Source organism: Delphinapterus leucas, chromosome 6, assembly GCF_059928025.1.
Source record: "Delphinapterus leucas isolate spDelLeu-1000000601 "Yukka" chromosome 6, BTC_Dleu_Yukka2, whole genome shotgun sequence".
NCBI classification, from domain to species: Eukaryota; Metazoa; Chordata; class Mammalia; order Artiodactyla; family Monodontidae; genus Delphinapterus; species Delphinapterus leucas.
This window is the reverse complement of record NC_143134.1, coordinates 107,560,037-107,578,418: the sequence shown is the minus strand read 5'-3', so window position 1 is coordinate 107,578,418 and position 18,382 is coordinate 107,560,037. Positions and strand designations below refer to the sequence as shown.

Sequence of the window (18,382 nt, the reverse complement as noted above, 5' to 3'; positions counted from 1 at the left end):
TGTCTGCATGACATCAGACATTGAACTCTGTGCTGGGGATGCAAGCGGTCATTGAAAATGGTCATAGTTCTTGTTCTTATGGAGCTCACAGTTGAGTTGGGGAGGCAGATGTTAACATTAACTATTAATTTAACATTATAATGATGATGTAAATGGTTCAGTCGATAGTACAAATTGAGAATGATCAAAGTATAGTTCTGATCATGAATATATGCATGTTCGAAAGTACATATCATAGTTGGTTCCCACACTCCTTTTAACATATTCACCGGATTACCTTCCTCTGCTCCTAGATGAAAATCTTAGCTAAGCCACATCTAATCTATTATAACTTTTGTGGAACAGACAGTGCTATAGACATTTTAAATTGATAACACAGTTTCACATCAGGAATTAGGATGTCTAGTCCAAGATTTTAATCAAATCTCTAAATCTGACAAGTCAAATCTCCTCTCCCTCCCCATTGGGGATGTTAGGAGGTGGGGCAAGGTTGGCCTTCGTTCTGTTTCTCTCCCTTGCTCTTCTTCTTCCTCTCCCTCTACAGTCAAAGCAGGAGAGAGGAATGGTAAGGATTCGGAAGGTCATACTTGCCCTGATAGCCTTGTGTCTGGCTCTGTGTTCTCCGGTCCTGGCAGGTTTTTAAAACCGACCCTCTCTCTTGGCGGGGTTGGGGGGCGTTCTGTGGTTTTTCAGTGGTCCTCGTGGCCAGGGCCTTCTCCCAAGACCTGAGACGATGTAGCATCTCTGTGGCTGGCTACTGCTCATCCCTCTCCACCCTCTGTTTCTCTGGCTGCTCACCTTATGGAGACTCTCACCGTGGGGACCTCTCAACCTCTGTTATAATTCCTCCTGGGTAAGACTCAAAACAGATCCAGCCCAGCTCTTTCTCTTATGTGACCCACATCTGGTCCGGGGGAAATACTCAAGCATTTTTCCCACTGGCAACCTCTGGGATTTGGGGCTAATCCCTATGCTGCCTCTTCCGCCCTGCTGCCATAGGCCACTAGAACTTCTGCAGGTGGGGTATGACCCTAGTCCACTATCTTCCCCATTGCCGAGAAAATGTAGCAGTTTCTCCAAGAGGCACTCTTTTGAGGCCCCTTATCACAAAACTTGGGATTAGAAGGTAATGTGCTCTACATGACCCACCTGGGGTGCTGGGGACTCTAAACGTTAGGTAATAGCTGTCTCCAAAGCAAATCTCTCCTATATCCTTCCCGTCTACTCTCTGACCTCATTTTATTTCCTTGTTCTGGCTGAGGTTTCTAGAGTTATGAAACTAGTCAGGATTCATCTCCTTTGTAAAGTCTGTGTATAGGGGCCTGGCTCTGGGACTTCACTTCTATTCTGTCTTGGTGTCTCAGTAGAAATTTCAGTTTTAACATCTTGTTACAGCAACAGCACAGCAATAATTAAAACAATCACGACAACAACACCGATAACAACTAGTATCGATTGAGTGCTAAACCTTTGCCTTATTTAATCCCTACAAGTAGTCTTTCAGGATGGTACTGTTATTTATGAAGGGCACGCTGATGATGCTGGAGTTTGACTCTCAGGCTGAGAAGTTCAGAATGCATAGCGCAGAAGTTCAGTCCTTGCGGATGCCATCTCAGCTGGCTACTTTCCCTTTGTTAAGGATATTTCTGTGGGTCCTTGAGTCAGGCTTCAGGGCAATTGCTTTCCTCCAAGAGGAGACAGTAACTCTGCCTAAGAAATGATCCCATTTCAGCAATTCCTGGGAGGCCATTGCTGTAATAAAGGCCATTCTTTCTGATATAAAAGTCTCACCCTCTTCCCCCCCGCCCCCATCCTTAGCGTTTCTAATTTGAGCCCCTCTGGTCCCTGTGGAGTCTTTAAATGCTTCAAGTGCAAGCCTATTGCCAAAGCAAGCCTGTCTGACTCGGGACGCAGCGCCCTGCACTGTTGCCGAATATTGAACAAACATTCACGCGGCTTTGGCTCTCCCAGAAGCCCTTAGTCTGATGCCTTTGTTTTGTTTTCTGGATGAGGGCAAGCGATGCCATCACCTCCTGCCGAAAAGCCCTGGCTGCCCTCCCAACAAGGAGTTGTCACTTCAACTGAGGCTTTTTTTTTTTTTTTTTTCTTTCTGGTGGCAACAAAATAATACCCAGCAGGAATTTGGGAGGAGAAAAAAGAGAGTTCACTTGGCAGGTTCTCAAATGAACGGGTTGTAGTGTCATTGGAACTGAATTGGGCTTGAAACCAGACATGATCCTATTTTGGAAGCATTGTTCAGAGGGATGGGAAATGTGAACAGAGGATAAGTCTCTTCAAAAATGTTCTTTATCCTTGGCCTGTTAAAGACAGCCTGTTTTAACTAAACTCTCCCATCCCCTCAATGGCAAGGGCCTATGTGAGAACCTAGAGGAGGTCAGAGCGACTGGCAAATTGATCAGCTATTCATCTGTCAACCTTTCAACTGAGAGAGCTAATTTTACTTTGAGAAGAGCTTACACTTGATTACAAGCCATCAATTAATTGTCAGTCCTGAAACTCACCAATCTTCACTCTTAGACTCATCGATGCTTGGATGAGATGGCCCAGGGGTCAGGGTATACAAATATACATGTATTCAAATATATTATTGAAAATCATATCGAAAGCCTACTGCATTCCAGGTAATACGTAAAGTGGATGGGAATTGGCAGAACTTACACTGTCTCTGCCCTCATGGATCTTATAGCCTGGAGACATTAACAGGTGACACGTAGAACAGGATGCCGTGAGGATCTTTAGTATGAAACCCTAATAGAGGTTGGAGGCATGGGGATGGAGTTCAGGGGAGGCATTTCTGAGGACCAGAGTCCTGGCCCCTGAACTAAGATCTGAAGGGTGAATGGGAGTGAGAGCCAAGAGAAGGCAGGGCCAGAGGGCGGGATGGGGAAAGCATTCTGTGCAGAGAGAAGAGAGCACGTGCCAAGACTGAGTGAGAAAGGACAGGGTGTAGCCGAGAAACAGAAAGGCCTGTGTAGCTGAAAGTAGGAGAATCGGGAGGAACAGGGTGACAGATCAGACTGGAGAGGCAGACAGGTGATCTCATTCGCATGTTACCTGTGTGCCATGGTAAGGATTTTGGTCTTCATCCTAAGAGCAGTGACGTGCCATGCAAGAGTTTTCAGCAGGAGGAGAATATAGAGTTTGCCTTTTGAAAAGATGACTTTAGCCACCGAGTGAAGTTGGATCAGAAGCAGTTGGCTTTCACAATTGTAGCATCTACAGAGGAACAATTAATGGAATGGCTAATGGTCTTCCCTGATGTAACTCTCCTCCAGATCATAACTTAGGTATGACACAATCTTTATGAAAAAGGATCGTTGTTAATAAATGCATGGGACTTAGAGGTAAATCCCTTTTTCCATTTAGGTCTCAGGTTCCTCACTTGTTAAGCCGTGGGTTTGGACCAGATGATACCAAAGTGCCCTCCTTTTGCAAAACGAGCCCTTAAATTCAGCTTGAGGTCTATACTGCTACTAGAATTCAGTTTTCAGCCTGGACTATGGGCTTTTAACCCCGTGTTTTTGAACTGATAGATTGTTAAAAAAAAAAAAAAAAAAGGATTTATTGGACAAAAGCAGACCAGCAAAGATCAATAGCTCACTTTGCTGTTAAACAGATAGATCTTTAACCCAATGTCTATGAATGTCTGTTTGATCAAGGGAATTCTTACTCCCAGCACCATGTTACATATTTTTCCCAATTAAATTATGGCAAGGTGCTATGAGGGATGAGGCATCTGTGTTCTAAAAAAATGAGATAACACGAGTAGTTTAGTTTAAGTGATGAATTGGTTAACAGACAGCTGAGGTCATGTGCTGAAAGGATCACTAAGTCATCATGTGACCTTGGAAAGTCATTTTCCTTCTTTGGGACACAGTTTCCTCTCATTTTGAATGGGAGGGTTTTACCAGATTAGACTTTTCAAAGGTATGCTTTTTCAATAGTTTTCAAAAGATATTTTATGGAGAAAAGGTGCCCCACTCTATTTTTTCTCCTTGGAGGTTAATAATCCAAGTGTATTGATGGTCTATTGATTCCAAAGTTTTTCCTTTAACTAATCCATCATACTGCCACATTCCTGTGTAACCTCTCTATGAAACTCAGTTTCCCCACCTATAGCAAGGGCTATAGAGCAGAGGTTTCCAAACCTTTTCTGTAAAGGGTCATATGGTAAATATTTTAGGCTTTGTGGGCCATATAGTCTTTGTTGCCACTACTCAGTTCTGGCATTTTAGCCATACACGATATATAAACAAATGAGGGACTGTGTTCCAATAAAACTTTATTTACAAAAGCAGGCAGAGGGCTGGATTTGACCCACAGACCATAGTTTAGTGAACTCTGGGTCACAGTGGGGGCTAACTGCTCTCTAATGTCCTTGCAGCTCTGACTTTCCCTGACCTCCCCTGAAGAGTTATTCTCTCCCAAGTTGGAAGTCCCCCTTCTCCAAAATGTGTCCCTCTGGCCTGCACTTCCAAAAGTCGTCATCATCATCTTCTTTTGTATATAAGACTGTCTCTGTCTCCCCAGCTGCTGAGATGCCTTCTTCACAGCTCTGTTTTGTTTATCTTAGTAACTACCCTTCTTTAATCCCTCTGAAGGATTGGTTAGCTGGAATTTGCCTTGTCTTCTTCCCCCAGAGCCTTTGATCTTGTGCTCATAAGTATTTGCTGACAGCCAGACAGAAAAGGTGGAGCCCAGATCCCAAGCCCGAGGGCCCAGAGAGTAATGAATGAAGACTGCGTTTATTTGTATTTCTAATTGGCAAGCCTATTTCCAGATCAGCTCCATGTCACTGCAAGCCGAGAGCAAAAGCAGGAGACAACCTTCTTTCTCCCAGGCCTCGGTGCCCAGGGCCCCTGTTTTCCACTGAGGCAGGAGCTTGCCCTGATTTCACCAGGCTTGGAAGAAAATGCCATCTGGACCAAGTTTTGTCCCTTAGTACGGGACCACCTTGTTTTGCCACTCAGACTGTACATTGCACAACTTTGAGGACACCATTTACATCATCCGTGATGTAAATGGAACCCTCTGAGTTGTACAAATCACTTTTTCAAGCTTTGAGCCCTTTCTTCTTGTGAAATCTTACATCGAAGGCCAGTCTATAAAAGAGATACAAGTGGAACAACTCTATTTGAAGCTGAGCTGCAGGTTTAGAGTCCTGCCTTCTCAGTCTCCCTCTTGCCTTCTTCAAGTAGCTGCTGAGATGGCTGTTGGGATCCCTAGAATTCCTCAGATGAATTTTGGAGCCTCTAGACTAGATCATAAATGTTGTTCTGACCATTCACAGTTATATAATCTCTCTCGATAAACTCTCAAGTATATCCCTAGCACCATTCTAGGCACTGAATATTGAGGGGACAGGAGTGGGAGACATGGCCCCTGGTCTCCCTGAACTGATTTTATGGTTGGAGAGGTCAACAGAAAATGAGGTGAGAAAATGAGCTTAACAAGATAGGGTCTTACATGCAGAAATACTTATCAGAGAAGAAGGGCTGGGGAAAGGAGGAAAGACTTCCTGAAGAGGGTCACATTGGAATGGAGCGCTGATGGGTGGTAAAGATCTGGGGAGGCAGAGGGGAAACGTAGGGCAGGGAGAGCAAAGGCACAGAGGTGTGAAATGCCACTTGTAGGGATAAAGAGGAACAGCACAGAATGGGGCGTGCGTCCTTCATGCACATGACAGCACACTGAGGAAAAGAAATTTGAATAAGGGGACAGATGAGCACGGAAAGAAAGGGGAAATAATGCCTTCTCCAGACAGGTCCATCTCCTTCTATCTCATTTACCAGTCACAACTGTTTCAGTTGTTATCGTTAACCACACATTATGCAATTAATCACTGTAAGCTCCTGGACATTCAAAGACTTTCCCAAGGCAGCAGAGCTATTACCCAGCAGAAGTGAGATTTAAACTGAAATTGACTTGACTCCGAAGCTTGTCTCTCACCCATTACATGGAACTGCATGAAAAATATAGGACTGGAACAAGTTTTTGAAAAAAAGGTAGAATTTATAAAAATTAACAGTAAACAAAAGAATTTCTTATTGGGAAAAATATGCTTGAGTATTTACATCTTACAAAGGTCCTTGAAGAATCCTCTAGTCCAACCTACTGACTTTAAATATAAAGAAAGTGAGGCCCAGAGAAAGCAAAGGGTTATTTAATATAAATGGTATAACAAGACACCATTCTGGTCTCTGAGCCCTCAGGTCAGTGCTCTTTCCAAAGCATCATGAAGGAACCACTCTATCATCTTTTTTCCCTTTCCAGTGGACGACTACCTCCTTAGCACATCGTAATGGGTTCAAGAGTCCGACCTTTTGAACAGTACTGAACAATACTGAACTTACATCTCTTTCTCCAGAGACCACGGAGCTGGGCAGCAAGAAGGAGCTCAAGTCCATGCCCTTCATCACCTACCTCTCAGGCCTGCTGACGGCCCAGATGCTGTCTGATGACCAGCTCATCTCAGGTGTGGAGATCCGCTGTGAGGAGAAAGGCCGCTGTCCATCTACCTGCCACCTTTGCCGCCGACCGGGCAAGGAGCAGCTGAGCCCCACACCGGTGCTCCTGGAAATCAACCGTGTGGTACCACTTTACACTCTCATTCAGGACAATGGCACCAAAGAGGTGAGGTCCCCTGACACAGCCACTGAGTCAATCCTAAGAACCAACCCTCCTACCTCCTGCCTCTGTGGGCCCTTTGTCCCCTGGGATTGTCATCATCGTCATCAACAGCATGGTGAGGGCTAACATTTATTGATCCCTTACCGTGTTGTAAGCACGTATATAACTTGGTAACACAAGCTGCTGTAACTGGCAAGTTCTCCAATCTCAATGGCTTAGTACAATTAAGGTTATTTCTTGTTGTGCAGAGTCCTAAATAGAAGTGTTTGCTTGATGGGTGGCTTTACTCTGAGAAGTAGTTCAGGGTCCCAGGCTGTTCCATCTTGTGCTCCATGAATCTAATGCTTCCACGACTGCTGTGGAAGAAGAAAGAACATGGAAGGTTGCACATGAGAAGTTGAAACGGGCCACGCCTGAAAATGGCAAATTATCATTTCATCTCCTATTCTGCTAAGCTAGAATTCAGCCACTGGGCACACCTGTCTGCAAATGAAGACAGGGAAATGTATTCTATCTGTTTGCCTAGGAGAAGAAGGTATGGGTTTGGTGAAAACCTAGCAGCCTCTGCCTCTGTACTATACTTGGGTTATCTCATTTAATTTACCCTCCAGATCTATGATTTACTTATAAATATTGAGTTGATTCATATGGAATTTCTGACATTTGACCATTTTTTGTGTATAAAGATGGCAATTCCGTATGGTTCATCCTTTTCTCATGCCCACTTTACAAGTGAGGAAATGTAAGATGTTGAATGATTTGCTCCATGTTGGTCTGCTCCAGAGCCTACATGCTTAATCATGAAATTATATCTCCTCTTTTTCCTCTTTCTATCTCTGTGACTTTCAATTATAGCATGTCAGGGCTTGAGAGGACTGTATGAATGATTTAGTTCACTGGTTTGCACACTTGTGTTCATGGAACATTTTTTTCCAAATGTAGTGTTCAGGAACCCCAATCCATAAAACCAGGAATAGTGATGCCACTGCTTCAGTAAGGAAGAAGGCAGATAAAGCATCTCCACTTGGTCCCCACTCTTCCCTCTCCAACAACTTCTGGACAGCCCTGGGCCTCCAGAGAAGGCAATCTGGTAGACCACTGACCAAGTCCAATAGGACGCTATGGATTAGGTGCCCCTCCCAAAGCATCCTCCTGGGCTGAGTAAGTGCCAGTGCATGGTGAGTGGTCAGGTAGGGTCTCATAGAGGACAGATCAGGGATGAGAATAAGGAAGTGAGGAGAATATCTTCAGGTAGAAGACCTGAGGCAGAAAAGCACATGGTCTCTACAAAGACCTATAGAAATTTCCCATGACTGAGACGAAGAGATGGAGGGAGAGCAGATATGAGGCCAAGGGGACAGAAAGCACCTGACTATCTAGGGTACTGTAAGCTGGGTCCTGGAGTTTGGACACCCTCTGGAGGGCAGTGACATGCTGAAGATACATGGTTAGCAGGAAGCTGATAGGATGAGATTTGTGTGGCAGAAAGAGTGACAGTAGGACATGCAAAGCCAAAAATATTTACTGTAGTCCTCTGAAAAAAATTTGACAAACCTTGAGATGCTAAGTCAACTGCTGAGTCCCGTTATATGGCATGGTCAGGAAGTATCAGAGAGTGGGTGTGACTTGCCTGAGGTTTGTGGGGCTGTTCAGGCCTCTGATTCTGGGCAAGGGCCAGGGTGTGCTCTTCATAGCCTTGGGGACCATTGGACACTAGCTCCTTTGGTGGTTGGGATATCCTTGGTTCCATCTCCTTGAATGCATGGGAAAGGATGATGCCTTCTGCCTCAGCTGGAAAGGAGCCTTTCATTACACTTTGTGCTGTGGTTCTGAATAAGCAAAGCAGGAAAAAAGTCTTAATGATGGAGAATTTGATTAATGCATCAATCTTCTCCCTCCACCTGTTAAATGACCCTTACACAGCCCAAAGCCACAGAGCTTAGCTAAGCACAACTAGTGCTTAAATGACCAAGACTGTGTGTGGCTATTAACTTAGCCTTTGGGTGAATAAGAAGAGGCTCCAAATGCAGGAGAAAAAATTGTGTCATGGTGAAGAGCCAGACTGAGCTGGATTTGAGTCCCATCTCTCCCGTTGATCGTCTGGGTGACCTTTCATTTTACTCATTTATAAAGTAGACATTACAGTATCTACCCCTATCCATTTGGGGGTTGGGAGTTTTCTTTGGAAGAACTGGGACACCTGGACTCTGTACCAGGTTCTGTCCTTGATTGTTATATGGTATTGGGCATGGATACTTCTACTGTCTTGGTCTGTTTCCTTATCTGTATGACGAAAAGTATGGGCTAACTTTATCCCACAGTCCCTTTTGACAGATCTAGGGTCAGATCTAGGTTCTTCCCTGAAAATAAGGGAAATATTTTGATGTTGGATGAGGCATCTTGTGACCTGCAATTTATTTTCCATCCAAAGATATTACCAATTTTACTCCTTAAGTTAATACTGGGAAGAGAAAGATTCACATATCTTGTACTCCATCCCAATGACACAGCATTTATGAGTAGAGATGGGTATTAAAATCATACCCTCTGTATTTTACAAATAGTAAAACTGAGACCTGGAGACAGGAATGACTTGCTCTAGGGCACACAGCCAAGTCTGAATTTGAAGTAGTCAGCCATGGCTTCTGACCTGGGCGATGTCTCTTGTCTCTCTCAGACTCGTATCCTCATCTGTGAAATGGTGGTAACTTTCCCCATAGGGCTCTCAAGCAGAAAAATTAAGAGAATGTTTGCTGGTGTTTTGAAGACTATAAAATACTCTGTAGATCTGGATGCTTTTTTTTTTTTTTTTTTCTATTGCTCGAGTCCCCTGAATTCCAATAATATGATATATTTTTTTTCTTTCCATGCTGCCCTAGGAAGAACCATGTGTAATTTTGGTCTTGTTGTGGTTTTCTAATATTCTAGCAGATCCTTTCCCTCTGCCAGAAAGATTTGTTTGCTCAATTTACACTTCTTGGCTCAAACAGAGAAGAGAATTCCAAATGACTGCTCTTTGAAAAGAAATTAACAGCCAAGATCATCCCCCCGCCCCATTATTGCCGCCACAGCTGTGCCCACCACTGTGACCACTACCCTTATCGTAACCACCATCACCACTGCTGCAGCAGCGTCACCACCACAACCTCTCGTTGAGTGTGTGGTGTGTGTAGATACTGCGTGAGGAGAGATAGTACAGAGGGAGACACGACACAGATTGTACCTTCAAGGACCTCACAGTCTAGGGGATGAGGCAGAAGAGCCACATAAGTAACTAATTGCTTACACATGCTACATTAATTCATGACTTATTTTCAAACAATACAATAGACATTCCAACAGTGTTAGAAAAGAGGGGGAAAGAAACTCTGGTTGGGGGGAGGTAAATCTGGAAAAGGTTCTTGCAGCAGGGAAGGTGGGTGTGTACAGATGGTGGATATAGCTTGAGACTACTCTGTTGATGATAAAGATAATCCTAGGTACCAGATGTACATTATATGCCAAAAACTGCCATGGGCTTTCTGTGCTTTATCTCATTCAATCATCCAAGAACTTCTGAGGGGAATATTATTGTCATCCCTATTTCATAGATGAGGAGACTGAGGTTCAGAGAAGCTTGAACCCAAGTCTGTGAGATTCTGAAGCTAACCTAGGCCTGAGTTGGAAAACTCTGGCCCACAGGTGACATCCAGCCTGCCATCTGTTTTTATAAAGTTTGTGACACACCGCCACACTCATCTGTCTACACATCTCTATGTCTGCTTTCCTGCCATGACGGCTCAGTTGAGCAGTTGCCCCAGAAGACAGTAGGACATGCAAAGCCAAAAATATTTACTGTAGTCCTCTGAAAAAAATTTGACAAACCTTGGTCTAGACTAAGGTATATTGGAAAAGAAGAGGAAAGAAAGTTATGTCAAATGCTGTGTAACAAACATTTAGAATAGAAGAAAAAAACCCAACAAGCATTGAGTGCCAGCTGTATGCCTGGCATTTTTTAAGTGCCTTGTGTGTATTTGTATGTGTTCTCTCACTCTATCCCCTGGCACATTTGCATTATGATGCCCATTTCACAAATTAAAAATTTAAAAAATCTGAGGACTTAGGTAAATAATTCATCTAACATCACACAGCTAGTGACTCTGACCCAGGAAGTCTGTGTCCAAAATGTATGTTTAGTCAATCATTCTTACTACAGGCGTGAAAAATTTGGGAGATAGAAAACGAGAAGTGATGTGCAGAAAACTGGGTCGCAGAAACTTTGAACGTTGTGCTGAGGGATTGGAGTACAGTGTGAACTATAGGGAACTCTTGAAGATTGGGGGTCAAGGGAAAGCCATAACCAGACATGCATTTTTGCATAATAATTACATCATCAACAGTGGAAGGGTGAATTGTAGGGACCAGGGCTGGTTTTATGTCAAGGGTTATTAATTTCAGGTCTGCAGATCATTGATTTTGAAGGGTTGTTGGACCTCCATCGCCAGAAAGTTTATGCAGAATTATATATTATTGCATTTTTCTTCTGGGGGAAAAGCTACATGGCATCAGCAAATTTTCTAAACGTTTTTGACCCAAACGTTGTAGAACACTAAGAGAAGAGGACTAGTGAGTTGGGGTGTCCACTGCAGAAGTCCATATATGGGATGTCTGGGAGGGTGGGGACTCAATTCAAATAATTTTAACAAATATTTATTAAGGATCTCCCATGGGCTAGGCACTGTTCTGGGCTTTCGGACTACATCAGGGAGCAAAACAGGGATATATTTCAACCATCTGGAGACTTAATTTCTCCTGGAGTGTATGTGGGAGATAGAAAGTAAACAATAAAAATAGTGAAAAGTATAGTATATTGAAAGGCAAAGGGGAGGGGAAGTAAAGCAGAATAAGAGGTCAGGAGTGTGGAGTGGAGTGTGGAGACTTGGAACTCAGAACGTCACAAAGTCAATCAGGATCACTTAGGTTGAGAATGGGGGAAGTGTTATTTAAAAAATGCAGATTCCTGGCTTCCTCCTACTGATTCTGTTTCTCTAGAGGAGTGAGGCTGAGAATTGTTATTTTCACAGGCTTCCCAGGTGATTCTGATGCACACTGAGCTTGAGAACCACTACTCAAAACCATTGTTCATATGTCTTTCTCATTCTGATATTCCTTCAGGGAATTCCTTGCTTAGGGATTAAGAAAGTCAAGTACTTATAATCTGGAGTAAATCTCTGCTATTGTGGGCCACTTCCTCTCCATCGGTGCATTATGAGAAGGAGGTGAACTGGCCAGGAACCAGGCTGTCAGGCAGTTCTTGGCAAGAGGGAAGATCAAAGAAAAGAGGGGGATATAATCCACATATTACTCAACACGCTCATGGTCAATTACAAAAGAGGAACTTAATGCTTGGCTTGTCTGCTTGCAAAACTGGAAAACATAGCTATTTCATGAGACCAGAAAACTACCAGATTCAGTAAGATATGCAAGACAAACAGACTTAGCAAATGCAAGCATTTTTGCGTGTCAAGAGTGTAGAGCTTTTTTTTTCCCCTATGGGACATTGAATTCAGTTAGCAAATGTAATAAAAAAGAGAATCACAGAATGTCTTTTCCTGGTACTTTTAAGAACAACCACTTACTGAGCACTTCAATTGTGCCAGGAGCTCAGCTCAAACACTTTATGTACTTAGTTCACTGAACTCTCTGATCAACCCCACACGATGGGCACTATTATTATCTTTCTTTTCCCCTTGGGAAAAATTGAGGCACAGAGAAGTTAGATCACTTGTCCCAAGATCCTATAAATAAGAACTGGTGGAGCCAGGGTGTGATCTGAGCGGTTCTGCTTTTTCTCATTTTGCTGTAGTCTCTCTCTTAGCTACTTCCCTTCAACTTTTTAATAAAGGGTAAAAAAAATGGAAGTCTACTGAGGACACTATCATTGCCTAATATTACCTTCTCCTGCCACTGTGTCTTCATTTCTTTGACTCAGTGGCCAAAAGATTTGAAAGAATAGACTACCTCTGCTGTCTACACTGATTCACCCCCATTCATTCCAGGGCTGGCTCCCTCCACCCAGTGGAAATACAGTAGCTTCTCCTCATGTGTAACCCATGCAGACACCACATTTGCCATAGATGACTTTGTCTTTCTTTTGATAGGCACCTTTGGATTTCCATCTCAGTTCTTGTAGTCTGGAAACCAGCGAGACATTCCTGATACCTGTTTGTCCTTCCTCCTGTGCTCACTCCCCACCCCCAAACTATAGCTCATTAACAAACCTTGTAGAATTGTCTTCTTAGGAATTTCTCAAATATGTCCACTTTTACCCATTTTGGTCCAAGTCTTGGCTGAACTGTTGCAGTAGCTTCCTAACTGGCTAACAATGACCGTCACCTCCTCTAATTTATTTTCTTCCTGGTAACCAGAGTGATATTTTCAAAGTTAAAACTTGCTCACATCACTTTTCCAATGAAAACCCTTAACTGGCCTCCAGCTGCTCTCGGGATCCAGACCCAGGTGCTTACCGTGGCCTGCAAGGGGCTGCGCTTCTCACTTCTTACAACTCCTGATCTTCTACTTTCTGGAACTGTGCTTTGTGGTGCCAGAGAGCCTTGGTACATGCTGTTCCCTCTACTTGGAACTTGTTTTACCCTCCCCCTCCTTTCTCCTTTCCACTGACTTGACTGCTATTCATCCACCAGATTGCTGAGGCTTCTAGATTTGATAAGATCCCCCTGTTTGTTTATTGGTTTACTTTCTTGAGGCTTTTTATCTCTCTTTCATAGCAGTTATCATAATTTCTCATTATACTTTTTTTTTTTTTTTTTTTTTTGCGGTATGCGGGCCTCTCACTGTTGTGGCCTCTCCCATTTGCGGAGCACAGGCTCCAGACGTGCAGGCTCAGTGGCCATGGCTCACGGGCCCAGCCGCTCCGCAGCATGTGGGATCTTCCCAGACCGGGGCACGAACCCGTGTCCCCTGCATCGGCAGGCAGACTCTCAACCACTGTGCCACCAGGGAAGCCCTCTCATTATACTTTTATGTATGTTTTCTAATTGTTTGATTAATGCCTGTATCTCCTCCTCCTCCACATTTTATTATTTTGTTTTATCACGACAACATTGCCAATGCAGAGGGAAGAGCAGATAAACTCAGGAATGAAGACGTCTAGTCCAACCCTGGTCTACTTCTTGATTCCTTTCTGCCACACCTCACAAATGTTACAGAGCCTGTGTTTGAATATTCCCAGTAACAGCTTGCTCAGTGACCCCTAAGCATCCTGTTTCCCTCACTTCTGGAATGTCCATTCTGATATTGAGTCAAAATATTTTCCTGTACATTAAGAGGTAAACTCCATGAGACCAGGGTCCAGACAAACTTTTGTTCAGCATTGCACCAATAGCTTCTACTATAGTGTCTGACTCATAGTAGAAGTTCAATAAATATATTTTTCATGAGAATAACTAAATGAACGTGTGAAAAATGAATGACCACCTTGCATCAGCATGCTTGCGTGGTGCTTTCACATACACTAACTCCCTTAATTCTTTCAATAGTCCTATGAAGGTAGCAGTGTTTATTTTCACTTTACAGATTAGGAAACTGAGGCTCACAAAGAGTGGGTACCACCCTCTGAAGCCCCACAGGGCTACCAAATGTCAGAGCTGGGGCTGGAATCCCTTTTCCAGCTGTCCCACAAGCACTCATCTGTCATACAACCATCATTTATCTGGGTGGGTGTCGTGCAGAACAGCCAGGGTAGTGCTGGGTTTCCAGGAACAGAGCAAGCTGCAGGCCCCATCCCTGCTGGAGCTTATCCCTGTTCACAGGGGGCTCTTCTTGGGTCATTAGGCAACTTCAGTCAGCAGTGATGCTAAGGGCGTAGAGAAAATTCACCAACAATTCAACTCTCTCTGCCTATTTCTCTCTAATCTTAGGAGAAAAAAAAGTCATTCCAGATGTGCCTCCCAATTCACCAGGCAGATGTGTTTGAAAGCAGCATGAGTTTGTACCATTACACAGTTGGTAAATCTGTACAGAGCCGTCTCTGGTCAACAGAGTCATGTCATTCCTTGAGTTTCTGAGCAGAAGGGTCCCAGACCATAAATTTAAGTCCTGAGAAGAGGAGAAACCCTCAAGTAATTAGCTTCTTCTTGGAACTACATGTTTCTTTTCTTTTTTAGATTCATCTCCAAATTTTCCCACTTGGGGGAGCATTGTCATATTCCTGGATTTTCTGCTACCTAACTCCAAACCAATTTAGTTTAGAAAAGTATAGCATGTACAAAGCTAAAGTGACTAGTATAATGAACCTCCATGTACGTATCATCTTCTAGTTTCAATAATAATCAACTTACTGCAGGCCTGCATCGCCGGCTCTGTCCCCTCAAACACTATATAATTTGATATGTAAATGTTCGTATTTCTAAAATATAAGGACTCCAAAAATAGCAATATCATTGCCTTGCTTTCCAAACTAACAATTCCTCTACACCATCAGATATCTAGTCATTGTTCATGTTTACTAGATTGTCTTATATTTTTGGTACCAGTTTGTTCAGATTGGGATCTAAATAAGATTCAAACGTTATGATTGGCTGATAATTAAGTCTCCTTTAATCTATAGGTTTCTTCCTCCAACTCTTTTTATTCCTTGTGATATTTTATCAAGAAAACTGGGTATAGCTCCCAGGGGATTTTGCTCATTGCAGCCCCATGGTATTATTTAGCATGTTCCTCTACCCCTGTACTTCCTGTAAGTTGGTAGTTAGGTCTAGAGGCTCGACCAGGCTTGATTTTTTGGCAGTCCACCACAGCCAGTATTGATAGACTTGTAGACCAAAGTGATCTAAAAGAACAGTTTTGTCTTTGATGCCGGTCAAATCTGTCATCAAGTCCTGGCTGTTCCCTTTCTCCTGTGTGACTTTTGGCAAGGGATTCTGAGCCTTAGTTCCCTCAGATGTGTTGTGGGGCTAATAATAATAATAATACCTAATTTCTGAGGCTATTGTATTAAATGAGATGGGCATCTAACATGCTTAGCCTTGTGCGTGGTGCATAGCGAGTGCTGAGTATAGACAAGCTCTTACTTGTCTTCTCCTTCCTCCCTGTTCTTCCCCTTGTCCCTCCTCCTTCATCTCTCCCACGTTTCATTATTATATTTTATGATCAAAACAGTGTGTGTGAGAAAGAAAGAGAAGACAGACTCAGAATGGAAGAGGTTCTCCAGGCATCTAGTCCAGCCCTAGTCTGTTGCTTGATTCTTTGCACCCGTACCCTGCAGGAGCCTGTGTTGGATACTCCCAGGAACAGCTTGCTCAGTGATCCCTAAGCAGCCTGTTCTCTCACCACTAGAATATCTTTCTTTATATTGAGTCAAATTATTTTCCTGTACATGCCCTGTCTTTGTTTCCAGTTCCATCCATCAACACTGTACTGAGATGGACTTACCTATTGACTTACCAGACAGAACATACGTTTTGGAATCAGATGATTCGAATACCAGCTTTGCTACAAAATGTCTTTGTGCCTTTGGGCACAGCACTTAAGGTTTTAAACTTCTTTTTTTCTCATGAGTAAAATGGGATTAATAATGTCTACCTTATAGAATTGTTTTGCAGATTAACAAATAATCCACGTAAGGTGCTTAGTAGCAACGTTTGGCTTATAGAAGCAGCTCAATGAAAGTTTGTCCTCTCTCCTAGTTCTAAGTGCCAGCCTTCCAGGTGTTTGATGACATCTTTGGTCTCCGTTGAACTTTTCTTCTGGTAATCATGCCCGGTTCCTGTAATTGTTTTTCATCACGAGTCTGTTTCATATCTCAGACTCAGTCTTATCCCAGCCATTCTGAGTATTAGCCTCTGAAAGAACTCAGTACGCCTGTGTCCTTCTTGATGTATGCTTTATGAAGAAAGAAGTTAGAATACACAGAGACTGCTTTACTTGCCTGCAGAATTAAGGGTAGAATCCAAGTTTCTTGCTTCCAGACTTTGGGATCTGCCCTGGGTCACAATAGCTTCTATCTTTACTGTCATGCTCATAGTATTCAAAACATGATTTTTGGCTCGCTAAAGGAAACGGGAGCTCAGAGGGAAAATCTCGTATCAGTGTCACAAGCCAGTAGTTATGGAACCAGAATTTAAACCCTTGTCTGTGTGGCCCCATAGGCTGTGGTCTCAACACGTAAGCTATAGAGACTACCGCATCATTGGTCCTTCCTCTACTCTTGGACGTGGACAAGCTATTCCATCATCAAGTAGCTTTTCTTGGAATCTAGAGTCACCTCCTGTCACTATCTTTTTCCTCACCTTTCCTTGATGATAAAACATCTTGCTCCATTCTTACCTTTTGGTCACTTCTCAGCCCTTTTAGAAGCTGACATTGGTTACACCATCTGCTTGAAGTTCTTGTCTTAAAACTCAACAAGGACCTGTTTACTCAAGCCAACACCCTCTTCTCAACCCTTTTTTAGACGCATCAATCCATTCTTAAAAGAGCTTGGGCTTGGCTGCTTCAACTTTAGTTTGCCCAACCTGAATCCTTTCCAGAAATTATCGCTTCCCTTCAGAAACTCTGAGGGAATGCCAGGAAGTGGAAGCATGGTAGCTGCTTGGGGGTGGGGGATCATACATTAGTGAGACTCTGTCCATCCCTCCATGATGCTTCTCCCATAGTTGTTTCTTGAATGTGCGGATCCCATTTTGAATGGAACGGGAGAAAATGGGAATTTAGATATATGTCTAAGGTAGGCATATTGGTATAGCTCTATACTTATATATATATATAGATAGATAGATAGACAGCTTTATTTACTTTTTTTTTTTTTATTTTCAGGGAATTATATTAGTTACATTCAAAGTAAACAGACTTCTTAGTGAGATTTTGAAATTTTAGGTGCTTTAGTGAGCTGTAATTGAAAGGCCCCAAGTTTTGGAGTCAGTCAGATCTAGATTTGAATTCCAAATCTGCTTACCTGTTGGATGTCACATGCTTACCTGTAGTGAACAGGTGACTTAGCCTACCCGAGCTTCATTTTCTTATCTGTCAGACGGGGATGATAAGAAGACTCGCTGCCTAGGTTGCTTCTGCGTATTATATCAGATGACAGATGTGAAGAAGGGCAGTATAAGAATCAGATAGACCTAGGCTTACATTCTCACTTTAGCAGATATTCTGGAGCTATAAGTTCAACACTCAGAATCTCAGTGAGGATGGTCACAGCTCACAGAGTTGTTGCTAGGTTGCATAAGATTATATATGCAGAGCACTTATCAATGCCTAGAGAGATTAGAAGCTCGATCAACAGTAGTTGCAGCTTCTTTCCTCTGCCTTTGTCTTCTTCATCTTTCTCCTCTTTCTCTTTCTCTTCCTCCTTCTCTCTTCTGCTTCTGCTATTGCTTCTGATTAAAGCATCCAGCACAGAGTAGGTGTACAATAACTGTAACTGCCTTACCTTCAGGCATCAGCCGATTAAAAAACTGCAAGGGTAGTCAGTGCACAGAGACGAGGAAAGGCATGCTTCCCCGAAGTAAAGGTAATCTTGCCGTCTCTGATAGTTGGTTCTAATGACATATTTTTCCCCATTGTAAAAATGTTAAAAAGAAGAAAAATAATTCTGAGCATAGATGAGCCTAGAATCACTGTTGCCTGTAAATAACTTTACTACATTCATAATAAACAATAATAATTCATAATAACTATCTTGCTTCCATTTAGAGAATATCCAAGTTTAAAAGCTTTGTCAGTACTC

At 42.9% G+C, this 18,382-nt stretch overlaps 1 protein-coding gene across 1 annotated transcript in view; it reads left to right on the top strand.

The window, feature by feature from the left end:
* The first annotated feature begins 5,337 nt into the window (after positions 1 to 5,337).
* The window catches only part of LOC149749040 (astrotactin-2-like), a 30,475-nt gene continuing 17,430 nt past the window's right edge, over positions 5,338 to 18,382 (top strand). Inside the window, exon 1 of the mRNA XM_022578910.2 lies at positions 5,338 to 6,654. Within this exon, the coding sequence (XP_022434618.2) occupies positions 6,427 to 6,654 (228 nt within the window). The 5' untranslated portion in view covers positions 5,338 to 6,426. The remainder of the gene's footprint in view (positions 6,655 to 18,382) is intronic.